The sequence below is a fragment of the Dioscorea cayenensis genome, chromosome 17 (assembly GCF_009730915.1).
Source record: "Dioscorea cayenensis subsp. rotundata cultivar TDr96_F1 chromosome 17, TDr96_F1_v2_PseudoChromosome.rev07_lg8_w22 25.fasta, whole genome shotgun sequence".
In the NCBI taxonomy this organism is placed as follows: domain Eukaryota; kingdom Viridiplantae; phylum Streptophyta; class Magnoliopsida; order Dioscoreales; family Dioscoreaceae; genus Dioscorea; species Dioscorea cayenensis.
In genome coordinates, this window is record NC_052487.1 from 22,332,166 (window position 1) to 22,346,227 (window position 14,062).

Sequence of the window (14,062 nt, forward strand, 5' to 3'; positions counted from 1 at the left end):
ATTTTATGAAAATAATATGTTCAAATTTATTACAGTATATTGATTTTTTTTTTCAAATAATTATTATTCACTAAACTTGAAATGTATAAAAAAAATCTAAATGAACCAATTAGCAAAAGTACAATAATCATAAATGTAAATATTTTTATTTTTTTATTTATTATTTACAAAGTGAAAAAATACATTATACTCCAATCCTTATTACTTTCCCTATTTTAAAGGTTTTCTTTCGTCATTTACATTTGTTCATTTAGAAATTTGTAAAGCATTAAATGTTATTTTTTCAAATTTACCCTTCATATTTAAATTATATTCAACTCCATATTTTTTTAACCATATTTTAAATAAAGATAAATTTTGAAAAGTTAGTGTAATTTTTATAAATTTAAATTACCAATTAATTTTAACGAACTTCATTAGTCTATGTGATTAAATTAAAATGGATAAGTACAAAGGACCGGAGTGTGTAATAATTACAAAGCAAAAAGTAAATTCCTTCTTATGGGATGGTTTACTATAGTATATACGTCAAATATTTTTATTACACCAAAAATAAACCAAAAAAACCAATAGCCACAAAATGATTTTACTAATTTGGAGGGAAAAGTGAGAACTATTGGTTGTTAGATTAATTTTTCCCTTATATCCATTCTAATTTATTATTTATTTGTTTATCTCTTCTCGGATCTGTTCTCAAGGAGATTTCTAAAATTGTCAAGGGTCTCTTTTGGTACAAAGACAGCAATAAAAAGGGCATTCATGTTGTTGCTTGAGATAATATTACTGTCTCCAAAACTGAGGGGACCATTAAAAAACCTATTACTTTATAAGCACTCTCTTGTAACTAACAATATTTTCAAGTATATTAAGCATGATGATGCCATCTGATTTGATATTTTAAATTTCAAATATGGCATGCTTAATTTTTGGAGGGATCTTATCCCCTCTTATTACAGTTGGGTTTTTAGAGGTTTATGCTTTTTTGCTACTAATTCGAAGCCTTTCTATTGGATTAATTTGGTGAATCCGAGCCGTACCTTTCTTCTTTTTGATCAGCAATGCTATGAGGTTCCTTTAGCTTTAAATCCTACTTTTCTTAATATGAGTTTGCCTTTTGAGTTTTTCAAAGTTTCTGATTTTATCTTGGATGGCAATTGGGGCACCCAAAGGTTGAGATACATTTTCGGTGACAATTTGGATTGATTCACCTCTAGACTTAGTAGCATAGACTCCATTGCTGATAATCATTGGGTTTGGTTCCCCCAAGTCTCAAAGTAATAGGATTTCCTCCATGACTTAACACTTCTTAAAATAGAATTAGAATTGCTCAGATTCTTGGGTTGAGTGGAGGAATCTCTGGGCACTTAGGATGGCTCCATGTGTCAAACATTTCCTTTGGCTTAGATTCAAGAGGAGAATTGCTACCAATGAATACTTTTACTCTCTCAATTTGAGCCCCCGCAATATATGCACCCTTTGTGGTCATGAGTATGAATCTATTCAACATTTGCAAGTCTTCTGCATTAAATCTCAATCTGTCTGGAATTTGCTTAGTTCCAAGACTAGCAGTCGTTTAGTTTTCCTGCATAGTTGTGGATATAGTGCTTGGCTTACTATAATTACTCTTTGTTTATTAAATCTATCATTACAGGCTTACAACGTCCGTGTGGTTTATTTGGAAGGGTAGTCTAGTAGATGCAATGCTATATTTAGGAATATCCCTCCACCTCCACATTGTTCCATTATTGCATGCAGGGGGCTTTTGCCCATGCTTTAAAATTCTCCCTAACTAATGTGGACCAATTTAACTAGTGATTAATTCTTAACAATTTCTCCAATGTTGACTGCCCCTTCTTGTTTTTTTCCACTATTTGGAGTGCCACCACAGAGGTAAGTGGTGCATGTTTATTTATTTATGATTCTAAACACTCTATTTCGATTGCAGGATGCTGATCCTCTCATATTGACGTAGACAATGCAGCTAAGATGATAGCTTTGAATATTGCACTCCAAGTTGCAGTGAATGATCGTCTTCAAATTCAACACCTGTTCATTGGTAATGCAGAGATTTGCAATATCATTAACTCTACCCATCCTCCTTGCGATTGTCGGCTTAACTCTTAGATCCCTATTATTAGGCAACTTCTCATCATGGCTGGGAACCCGTGCATCCATATTATCCTCGAGAATGTAGATTTTCCCCGCCACCAAGTTGCCTATTCATGACATCAACTCACGTGTTATTTCTCTTTGCCATCACCGCGGATATCTACCCCAAATGGATAAGGAAAAAGCTTTATTAGTGATTTTGGATTTTTCTTCTAAGTTCTTTCTATTGTTGTTGCTGCTGCTGTTCTTATTTTGGACCTTCTTGTTTTTATGTTATGCTTTCCGTTCTTTTTATTTTAATAAATTAGCCTTTGGCTCCTTCTTTCAAAAAGAAAAAAAAAGTTAAAGTTTTAGATTTAGTTTTTTTTTCTCCAAAATGCTTCACTTATTGGTAAGTTTGAATTCATTTCATCAAATAAATATGCAAATGATAAGAAATCTAAACTTGTATCTTTTTCTAAAAAAAAAATAGGTTGACCATAATCTGGTTAAGAAATGAAAATTATATATTTTTTTAAAGGTTTAATTACTATATAGGTCCCTGTAATTGTGTACTTGCTATCCTTTTAGTCTTTGTAATATTTTTTGAGATCGATTAAGTCCCCGTATTTAGTCGAGATGGGTCATTCTAGTACAGTGGTATAGATGAGCGGTGTAAATTCTGAGGGACTTAATCTGACTCTAAAAATATGTCAGATGTTAGAACGAATCTCAACTCGACTAAATATGAGAACTTAATTGTACCTAAAAGTATTAGAATGACTAAAAAGACAGAAAGTATACAATTATAGGGACTTGTACGACAATTAAACCTTTTTTAAAACAAATAAATTACTGTTATTAAAAAAGCCCAAAAATTTATAATATATATATATATATATATATATTTTGTAAAAGCTCATCGTTAAATATTTTTTTAAGTCTAAAAATATAAATATAAAACCACCATTTTCTTTTTTTCTTTCTTTCTAAATCTATGGTTATATATATAAACATAAAGCCGGTAATGCGTGAATGACCTAGGCCCGGTTCCGTCTCACCTTGCAGCAAGCAACCTGCCAGCAAGGGATGCGGTGTGGCAAAAGGGTTAAAAAACATCCACAACAAATAAAGAAGTAAAGAGGCGGCAGCGCAAGGTAGGGATAATATATTTGTAGAATAGAGTGTATAGCCTAATAGCGGCAGCAGATGGAGGTGCTGAGTAGATCTGCAGCTGATGGAGTGCAGGAGCAATCGGAGGGCGCTGATGGCCAGCAGTCGCAGAGAATCACTGCTTCCGCTCAGCCGCCGATGGTCCAATGCCTCTCCAAGCTCCTTGCCCAGCCCGCCCCACGACCACGCTCCCCTTTCTTCTCCCTATCCCAGCAACGACAACGCCCTTATCTCTCTTCCCTAGTCCACACCCCAGGCACGTCTACTTCCTTTTATTGCCCTTCCATTTCTTGTTACTTGTATTTTATAAATTTTTAATCTTCTGTTAGATGCTTGATCATGCATCTAACAGAAGATTAAAACTTTACTTTTTTTTTTTGTGATCCTCTCCTTTGGCTACTTACTTCCACTTGCAGGGGTTCTTCAAATTTTAATTCTCCTATGTTGTGCAGGAGTAGAGTCACCACAGGACTACGAGAAACTCTTCACCCTTGAATCTCATCATTATGTAAGCCTTATTTTTCTAACTATCCTGATTCATACCATCTATTTCTTTTTTCACACAAGGAATTAGATTTTTGATTGTTTTTACATGAGCATACAATTTTCTTCTTCATCATGGCCAAAGGAAAGCTTGTGTGTTCTTTGTCGTGAGGATGTTCATTTTCCATTTGCATATGAGATTACTTCTCTTATTCACCACGACCACCTATGGTAGGCAGAAATCTCTAGTGATTAATGCCAGGAAGAAGCTCATGGTTAGTCAAAATAGGTTGATTGAGTCATGTTGTTTGTTGTTAACTTTATTATTCTTCACTCAAAGATACTGAGCTAATCCTGGCGACATACCAACATAATAATGTAAAACTGTCTGCTGCTCTCAAATTCATTAATCAGCAGTATTTTAACTCTGTTGATTCTGGTGCAGAAGAAAGAGCAAACTTCTTCTCTGGAAGCCAGCCTGCCAAAAGTCAAGCCTGAGAGCAATGACTTTGCGGCAAACAAACCACATAATGCGCACGAAGAGAGAGGGTTGGCTGAAATTGAGCAACTGTTGAAACAGAAAATATTCACCAGGTCAGTTACTTTTCTTTATTTTTTCTGGCTTTCTATGACTGAAATGACAGACACCTCAAATTTTGTTCTTTGTCCTGCTATAAAGTCGAAATTTCTCTTTGCATGGATTTGTTCAGGCTTATGAAATATTAGTTCATTCCCTTAGGTTTGAGGATGACTGCCTTTCAGGTCCTTAACCAATTATTCAGTTCCACACTTGGTATTTGAATTGATGACTGTCTTCCTCAAAGGACCTTCATTTCTGTGCAGAGATGAATCAAGTCGTCTGGTAGAATTGTTACGATCAAGAACAACTGATCTTTCATATGTTGATGATCGTGCTCCCAAAGTTGCAGAAGCAGCCATAGAGGCACCGCCTCAAAAAGACGTGATCTCTTTAAGAAAGCAAAATAACACATCCCAACCAGATCAAATGATGAAAAACGGCCATGACACACTTCTTACAACTGTAAGTATATTGTTCTCTCTTATCTAACATTCCAAACAATGCTCTTGTTCTTCTGTGTTCCTACCTGTAACTCCTTATTGCCTTCTAACTTTGACTTTTTTGTTGGCATATTACTGTTCTAAACTTTCATATAAACTTTCCTTTGGGTTTTATTTTTTTAAAAATTTTATTTTATGTATGTATATGTAATAGGGTAATACAGAAGTTGGTTCTTCGCCTGTTGATATCGCTAAAGCTTACATGCAAGCTCTAGCAGCAACATCTGGTATAAAAAGTCAAAGTGCAAGATCAAAATCTGAGAAAAATAGATCTAATGATGTTGATTATGCATCAGAACTTTCTTTCTCACCAGCTATTAAGGCACCCACAAGATGGCCAGGTGCAGTTTTAAAGGGTGATCTTGGCTGCTGCACTCCTCAAACTCAAAGGAGCAGTGCTGTGTTGCAAATTTTTTCCCAAAGTCCATATTCTCATACACTTGTCTCAAGATATACTTCCAAGGTCAATGCTGATGCTACTTTATGTTATTGTCACATGTGCATCCATTTGTTTACATACCTCACTTTCTTGTCTAACTTGCTATCAGTCTCAAGTTGGTGACCGAAATCCTAATGCAGTATTGGCTGAATTGAAGCAATTTTACACTCCTTTATTTGGAGCTAATACGGTATTAACAAATCCTTGCTACAGAATAATCGTCTTGATTACTGCTTATTTATTGTTGATGATAGCATGATTTCTGTATCCGTTTCCTTTTGTCCTAATCATTCGCATCTATATGTGAAGGGGAATTGGCTCCTTAGATATTTTCCTCCTTTCTCTTTTTGTCTCATGATCATTGAGTCAATAATGGCTCTTGGCAATGATCGGAATTTCTGCTTTTTTGGCTTAATTAAAGAGCAATGTTTTGTTATCTTGGTCATGGTGTATTTATATGATGAGCTTATGAAGCTGGAATACTAGCTGTTGGTGGAACAACACGTAACTAGTTGCAGACAGGCCTTCTATGAAATTCTAGCTATGTTAGGTGCTCAATGATGAGGGTAATAAACCAAGATATAAGATTAAGAACTGACATCACTAGTGCCCTGGCTGATTGTTCACTGATGACTTAGTTGGTTAGCAGCTGTCAAAATGTTGTCTAACTTGATTTGAGCATTGTTGAATTTGAACTTCTGATATGAAATTGCAGAAAAGATAGTTACCTTAGCAGGAGTATCTTAACTACTACTTAATACCGAATTATTTGAACTCCTTAAGGGTACGTTTGATTCGTTAAAGAGAACAGGACAAGCAGTACAATACAGTACAAATAGTTAAAGTACAGCACAAGTGCTTGTGCTGTTCAATGTTTGATTTTCATTGAACAGTACGAAACACAAAATCAAAATAGTAAATTACGATAATATCTTTTTATTATTCTATATTTATTTTATAATAAAAAACATACAATAATATTTTATGAAAATCTTATCAAATTTTACAATGCCCAACAATAATAATAAGTTAAAAAAAATTTAACATAATTTTAAAAACATTTAATCCACAACAAACAAACTTTCATTAATATCTAAATCTTAAAATATAAATAAATAGATAAATAAATAAATCATGTTATCACTTCTTAATGAGTATATAATTTTTAATTTTAAATAGGGACAATTTTGTCATAAATTGTCCTGTACTACACAAGAATTTTTGTACCATGGTTTTAGCGGTACAAAAAAATTAGGAAGTTGTGCTGTACCGATTGGGTAGTTTGTGCTGTACTCCCGTCTCATTTGTAAATCAAACGCATGACAATAGAAGTTGTCCTGTGCTGTCCCTCAAAATCTTGCGTATCAAATGGACCCTAAGACTTAGGAGGAAACCTTGTGATTGTTGCAAGTCTCAATAAATGGTTTTATTGAGTGATTTCTCATGCATCTTAAATTCCTTTATTCTTGGAAGAGACTTGAGGGAAGATCATAGGATCTGGATTATTGTTTCGTTTGTGAATCTAGCAAAGTTTTGCTCTTTAAAGAAAGTCTAATGGATTTACATTAGGGGTTGTTTGGTTACCTGTAAGTAGATGTAATGTGACTAGTTTTACATATAAAAAGCTGTTTGATTTGCTGTGAAATGAGTTTTATATGTAAAAAGTTTTACAGTTTGGAGTACTTTTGCAGTATTTCGATTTACAATAAAATTTGTTGTAAGTTGAAATACAACAAAACATTTGAGTTAAAATCACCATTCTCCATTCTCCACATCAAGCTTGCATGGTGATCCATTGTTGGCATAATTAAACATATAATTATTTATGTTTTATTCAATTTAATATTGTATTTTAAACTATCAATTTTTATTTAATTTTAATTACAAAAATATTTTTTAGGTATAAAATTAAAGAATATTACATATTTTTAATTTAATAAATGATAATTAAATTAATTCTCTTACATTAGTGCTAATGGTAGATAGTGAGAGTTAAATCAATTAATTATTTTTTTAGACATCAAATTAAAGGATATTACATATTTTTAAATTTAATAATGACCTTTAAATTTATTAATTAATTAATTTTCTTGCATTAGTATTGACATTAATGATAGATAGTAAAAGTTAAATTAATGAATTAATTTTAAGCATAAAATTAAAGGTATAAATATCAAAATGGTCCCTCTATTTTTTGTTTTTCGCCCTTTTAGTCCCTCTAATATAAAATCCGCTCTTTTGGTCCTTGTATTTGCACATTTTCGTCCTTTAGTTGTAAAATCTGCTCTTTTGGTCCTCGTATTTAAACATTTTAATCTTTTTTTTGTCCCTCTAATTCATCAACTGGAAGGACCAAAAAGGAAGATCTGTCAATTAGAGGGACCAAAAAGACAAAAATGTGAAAATATAAGGACAAAAAAGCGGATTTTATATTAGAGGGGCTAAAAGGGCGGAAAACGCAAAATAGAGGGAAGAAACATATTACGTAATTAAAGGATTTTATGAATAATATTAAATAAATATTGTTAATGATAGATAATAGGGTAATCTTACCATTTCATTTGTACGGTGATCATATCCTTCAAGGAACATCAAACCAAACAATGAAAAAATAAATACAACATTTCCAATTACAGCAAGCCAAATAATAATGTTATAATTTGAAATACAACATTTTCAATCACACGTGACTCACACTGTAATTTCACTTGCATCGAACCAAACAATTCCTAAAAGTTGCAAGTTGTTTTGAGCTTATTCTTGAAAAGTCTTTCGAGATTTGAATTGTATTTGCTTTGGTTAGTACATTAATCAACACTATGGTGAATTTGAATTTATCAACTGTTCACTGTAATTAAAGGTTTCAGCTGGTTAATATTTCCTAAATTACTAAATTTAACAATTTCCGGAGAAGAGAAACCATGCTTTTTTATTGATGCAGAACGGTATCAGTATTATAGTTCACCTAGAACTTTCTCCATTTACAGTTTGTTCTTGTCATCTGACAACATGCTTTTCTCTCCTGTTGGTTTAATTGCAGACAATGAAGAGAAAGAGCTCTATTTTGGATGATGACTTGAAATCCATTGGCATTTCTCGACTAGTACGCCAGAAGAATGTGGCATCTACCGTAGCTGATCCACCTGATGTCCAAAATTCTCTCCCTTATCTCTCAGAAAGTTCTGAGATTTTAGAGGGCTGTGAATCCATTTGTCAAAGGAATGCTGAACATGTTTTAATAACAGGTGATATAATGATGCGTCAACCTTCTGGTAGAGATGAAAACAAGCCTGCATTTTTTGCTGGTTCTTCTACTGTTCACCCACGATCGAGTGAAATTGCTCGCAAAATATTGGATGACATCAGTAGAACTGTTCCTTCACCAAAAGAAAAGGCACTGGAGTTGACGACAGCAATAACAAGGATAAAGATCCCCTCGATCTCTACCAATCTCGTCATGGATAGCAAGCAAAATCCGCCCATTGTGAGTGCTGCAGCTAATCAATTCGCAGACTGCCTGATCAAGAAGGTAGACAGAGCCCAGGAAACTGTACATACAAATAAGGTATTCTTTCTTCCCTTACGTATGATAATACTTTTCTTTTCTCAAGCCTACTTATACTCAAGTGGTATGAGATTATTTGCATCATAATCACTAATATGTTACTGTTGTGACTGAATTTCTTGTTCAATTGCATGCTTGTATTTGAACTGTTTGATCCTATGGAAAGTTACTTGATTTACTGTTATAATGGCATAATCATGGCAGATGTCTTTAGAATGTTTAGTGATTCTAACTGATCCTTCATTGAGCTGGCATTCTCTCATGATTGTTTTGCTTCTGCAGGCTTGAAATCATGTATATGCATCCCTCAATGATAATATAAGTAGCATGTCGATGTGAAACATTATATACTTCTTGGTTGCTTTCACTTCTCACATGACTAATTTCCTCAGGTCAGATAGGTTTTGGCTTTCTGTACACTGATCTATCATGCTTTCTGTACACTGATCTATCATGCACAACCATCAATATACCAGGGCTTCCTATATTGCTAACTACCCTTTGGTTGTGTTTGGACCAAGGGGAAATGAATGAAATGATAAGAAAAAGGAAAACAGTGGAAAAGAAAAGAAAATTTAAGTACAATGGCTTCCTTATTTGCTTATTCAATTTTGTTCTTTTTGGGTAGAGGAAAAACTATAGAACAATTTTGTTCTTTTTTACCATTTTCTCTATATCCAAACACAAGATTTATGAAAATTGTCTATAAGAAAATAGACAATTGTCTGCGTTATGAAAATAATTTGGACTATAAATGAGCTAAGTTCTTTGCCATGGTTGGTAATCTTGTAGATGATGCTGGAGGTTTTTTTTTTCTTGCCAAGGTAAGTGATTCAAATCAATCCATGTTCTATTGTGTTGCAGCTTCCCGCCTGCCCATGTCTGGGACTAAGCAGCATCAAGGACTTGGCATCAAGTTATCCTCAAGGAGCAGCTGCTGCAGTGCATTTAACAGCTAAGAATTGCCCTAGTTTTTCTGACCATGATTCAATTTTGAAGTCTTTAACTGATGGCATTCCGAGTAAGGAAGCAAAACTATCTGGTGAGTCTAGCAAGCCTATCGATGATGGAAAACTGAAGATATCTGATAACGGCTCTGGCTTCACTTTTCCTGTTCCAGTGGACACTGTTGCTTTTTCTGAACCACCACCAACTCCGACATTGTTCCCTTTGGCGGCAGAAAACAAAAACTTCTTGGGCACTGAAGGAATTCCAGCATTCACTTTTGGCACCAGCGGTGCTGGCAGTGGACTTGTTTTTTCATTTGCTGGCAGTTCAGCAAATGCTGACTTCATTGGCACTTCAGCATCCAAATTTCACTTTGGATCTGATAAGAAGCGACTGTCTTTCACGGCATTTGGCAAGAACACAGTTTGTTGTTCGCAAGTGGAGGGAAGAGATTCTTTGGTATTAGTGTAAGAGTAGGCTTCTGTTCTCACTTGATGTCCATGTGGATATTTTCATAGTACATAATTGTTCTTTCTTTGGAGAACGCAACCACTCTTTATGATCTTTCTGCTGCTTCAATTTCGGTTGTGAAGGATGAGCTGTAGTGTTACTGTAAATGATGTCCTTCCCCTGATTTGTTGGGCTGGACGAGTTAAGACAATGGCCAAACGTTCTCGTTTCATGACTTTGTGCGGCAAGTGAACGGAAGATAGCAAGAGAAGGCGCAGTTAGCCTATCAGAATATGGTTGGCGGGGTGAAAAAGTTCGCCTTAATAGTTTTGTATCCCTTTTTTAAATAAAAATATGGTCTTTTAGTCTTACATCCAGGGTGAAAAATATGGTTTTTTAAATAAATTTGGTGGGAAGAGACCATTATTATGGTTTACTTATTTTTTTTTTTCTTTTGTTCAGTTGCTCTTTCCTTCATTCAATCAAAGCAGGCAAAAAGTAGTGTTTATTTTTCTTTTTAATTGCTTCTTTCACCCCTGCTTCATTTTTCCAAAGTAAAAAAAGGAGATTATCTGAACCTAATGTCTTCTATGATTTACACCACATAATTTTTGCCAACTCGGAGCATGTGGTAGCTATAGAAATTCAAACCCTGGATTTTGAGATTTAGATGAAACCCCACAAAGCATACCATTAGTGAAATATTAATGCTGAATTTCATAGAATTCCCTCTCACCTACGGCTGTGTCATCTTCCTCCTGTTCAATGGCACGTGGCATGTAACTCTCTTCTTTTAAATAAACGGACACACCTTTCTTCACTCTTCCTTCTCAGCATCTCTCCTGTTGGTAGCACACTGAACTTATTTTTCACTATCTTGTAAGCACTTTATCTATTTCCTTGAGTGTGGCAAGAGCTAGGAGTGTATTTGAGCCAAGCCGTTCGTGAGCGGCTCGGTGTTCGGTTCGATATGGGCTCGTTCGTGTGCAGCTCATATTGTAAACGAGAGCCAAACTTGAACATCATTTTCAAGCTCGATTAATAAACGAGCCAAGCTTGAGGAACTACAAGCTCGGCTCGTTTTGGCTCACGAACACAGCTCATGAATAAGCTTGCTTATAAGCTCGGTTGTGAGCTTGTTTATATGGATATGCATATGCATATGCATATTAAGGTATATATGTGACTATGTCATTGTCAATTTGAGTCACACATATTGGGCTCTAAACTACTATTCGAAGGCTCAGCTCGTTAAAAGCTCGGGTTAACTAGTTCATTAAGTTAAATAAACTCTTAAGATAAACGAGCCAAGCTTGAACATTACCAAGTTCGGCTCATTAAATCTTGTGAACAACTCGTTTATTGTATAATTAAAAACTCGTTTATAGTATCATTTACAATTTTATTTGTAACAATCATTAATATAATCATTTATAGTGTCATAAACAAGCTTATTTACCGGATCATTAATAATATTACATTTATAGATAGTTACATCAAAATGTTTATTTCGTTCTTATTGTAATTATTTGTTAACTTATTTGATGAAGATTTTAACAAGCTTGAACTCAAACCTTAATGATTCCATAAACAACCTTAAATTATTTTTTTTACTAAAATGACCCTCAAACTCAAATCGAGTTGAGTCATATTTGATAATGATTCATTAAATAAGCTTTAAAAGATACTTTGCTAAATAAAAAAATAGAATATAAAAAAATAATTAAGCCTTAATCAAGCTAACGAGCCAAGTCTAAACTTCAAAATTTCTTAACAAGTTGAGCTTGAGCATGAAGCTCAAAATAAGCTCAGTTAGAGCTCGAGCTCGGTTAAAATAGTAACGAGCCAAGCTTGAACATGAAAAATGAAGCTCGAAGAAAGCTCGGCTCGAGCTCGAACTCAAGCTTGAACAAAACAAAGCTCGGCTCGGCTCGGCTCGGCTTGTTTACAGCCCTAGAAAGAGCACATGACTCGCCTGAGTCTACACAGCCAACTGAGCTGATGGGTTTAGATGACATCTTCTCACGGCGTGTTGGAAGGAAGTTAACATGGGTGGCTAGATCAACAGCTTTAACCAATCTGACAATGTACCCAAGGATGGATCCAGGATTGTTGTTTAGTGAGGTCATACTAATATTAAATATAAAAAAAATATATATATAATGAAACATAAACACATCGAAAGTTTTATCAATATAAAATTAACATATCACAATTGATCTATGTGGAGGGACGGATTTCGAGTGGGGATAATAGGATTTAGGTTTGGGGTTTAGGGTTTAGGGGTTTAGGGTTTAGGGTTTAGGGTTTAGGGTTTAGGGTTTAGGGGTTAGGGTTTAAGGGTTTTAGGGTTTTAGGGTTTAGGGTTTTAGGGTTTTAAGGGTTTTAGGGTTTAGAGGGTTTTAGAGGGTTTAGGGTTTTTAGGGTTTAAGGGTTTTAGGGGTTTTAGGGTTTTAGGGTTTATTTAGGGTTTTAGGGTTTAGGGTTTTAGGGTTTTAGGGTTTTAGGGTTTAGGGTTTAGGGTTTTAGGGTTTTAGGGTTTAGGGTTTAGGTTTAGGGTTTAGGGTTTTAGGGTTTAGGAGTTTAGGGTTTAAGGGTTTAAGGTTTAGGGTTTAGGGTTTAGGGTTTTAGGGTTTAGGGTTTAGGGTTTAGGGTTTAGGGTTTAGGGTTTAGGGTTTAGGGTTTAGGGTTTAGGGTTTAGGGTTTAGGGTTTAGGGTTTAGGGTTTAGGGTTTAGGGTTTAGGGTTTAGGGTTTAGGGTTTAGGGTTTAGGGCTGTCTCTTATACACATCTGGTTTAGGGTTTAGGGTTTAGGGTTTAGGGTTTAGGGTTTAGGGTTTAGGGTTTAGGGTTTTAGGGTTTAGGGTTTAGGGTTTAGGGTTTAGGGTTTAGGGTTTAGGGTTTTAGGGTTTTAGGGTTTAGGGTTTAGGGTTTAGGGTTTAGGGTTTAGAGGTTTAGGGTTTAGGGTTTTAGGGTTTTAGGGTTTAGGGTTTAGGGTTTAGGGTTTAGGGTTTAGGGTTTAGGGTTTAGGGTTTAGGGTTTAGGGTTTAGGGTTTTAGAGGTTTAGGTTTAGGGTTTAGGGTTTAAGGTTTAGGGTTTAGGGTTTAGAGTTTAAGGGTTTTAGGGTTTAAGGTTTAGGGTTTAGGGTTTAGGGTTTAGGGTTTAGGTTTTAGGGTTTAGGGTTTAGGGTTTAGGGTTTAGGGTTTAGGGTTTAGGGTTTAGGGTTTAGGGTTTAGGGTTTAGGGTTTAGGGTTTAGGGTTTAGGGTTTAGGGTTTAGGGTTTAGGGTTTAGGGTTTAAGGGTTTTAGGGTTTAGAGGTTTAGGGTTTTAGGGTTTAGGGTTTTAGGGTTTAGGGTTTAGGGGTTTAGGGTTTAGGGTTTAGGGTTTTAGGGTTTTAAGGGTTTAGGGGTTTTAGGAGTTTAGGGTTTAGGGTTTTAGGGTTTAGGGTTTAGGGTTTTAGGGTTTAGGGTTTTAGGGTTTTAGGGTTTAGGGTTTAGGGTTTAGGGTTTTAGGGTTTAGGGTTTAGGGTTTAGGGTTTTAGGGTTTAGGGTTTAGGGTTTAGGGTTTAGGGTTTAGGGTTTAGGGTTTAGGGTTTAGGGTTTTAGAGGTTTTAGGGTTTAGGGTTTAGGGTTTAGGGTTTTAGGGTTTAGGGTTTAGGGTTTAGGGTTTAGGGTTTAGGGTTTTAGGGTTTTAGGGTTTTAGGGTTTAGGGTTTAGGAGGTTTAGGGTTTAGGGTTTAGGGTTTAGGGTTTAGGGTTTAGGGTTTTAGGGTTTAGGGTTTAGGGTTTAGAGGTTTAGGGTTTAGGGTTTTAGGGTTTTAGGGTTTAGGGTTTAGGGT

At 35.1% G+C, this 14,062-nt stretch overlaps 1 protein-coding gene across 7 annotated transcripts; it reads left to right on the forward strand.

Moving 5' to 3' along the window:
- Positions 1-3,133: 3,133 nt before the first annotated feature.
- On the forward strand, positions 3,134-10,655 carry LOC120280659 (nuclear pore complex protein NUP1). Of its 7 annotated transcripts, none has more exons than XM_039287574.1 (9): positions 3,134-3,245; positions 3,323-3,517; positions 3,678-3,769; positions 4,190-4,338; positions 4,588-4,786; positions 4,979-5,287; positions 5,373-5,453; positions 8,304-8,828; positions 9,693-10,655. In XM_039287574.1, exons 2-9 carry the CDS (start codon positions 3,400-3,402, stop codon positions 10,245-10,247), a joined length of 2,028 nt encoding a protein of 675 aa, XP_039143508.1. In that variant the 5' UTR covers positions 3,134-3,245; positions 3,323-3,399; the 3' UTR covers positions 10,248-10,655. The 7 variants fall into 7 exon arrangements, with proteins under 7 accessions (XP_039143508.1, XP_039143506.1, XP_039143507.1 ...); XM_039287572.1 differs by having other exon boundaries at positions 3,140-3,517; positions 9,693-9,870; positions 9,949-10,655; XM_039287573.1 differs by having other exon boundaries at positions 3,140-3,517; positions 4,979-5,051; positions 5,139-5,287.
- The last annotated feature ends 3,407 nt before the right edge of the window (positions 10,656-14,062 follow it).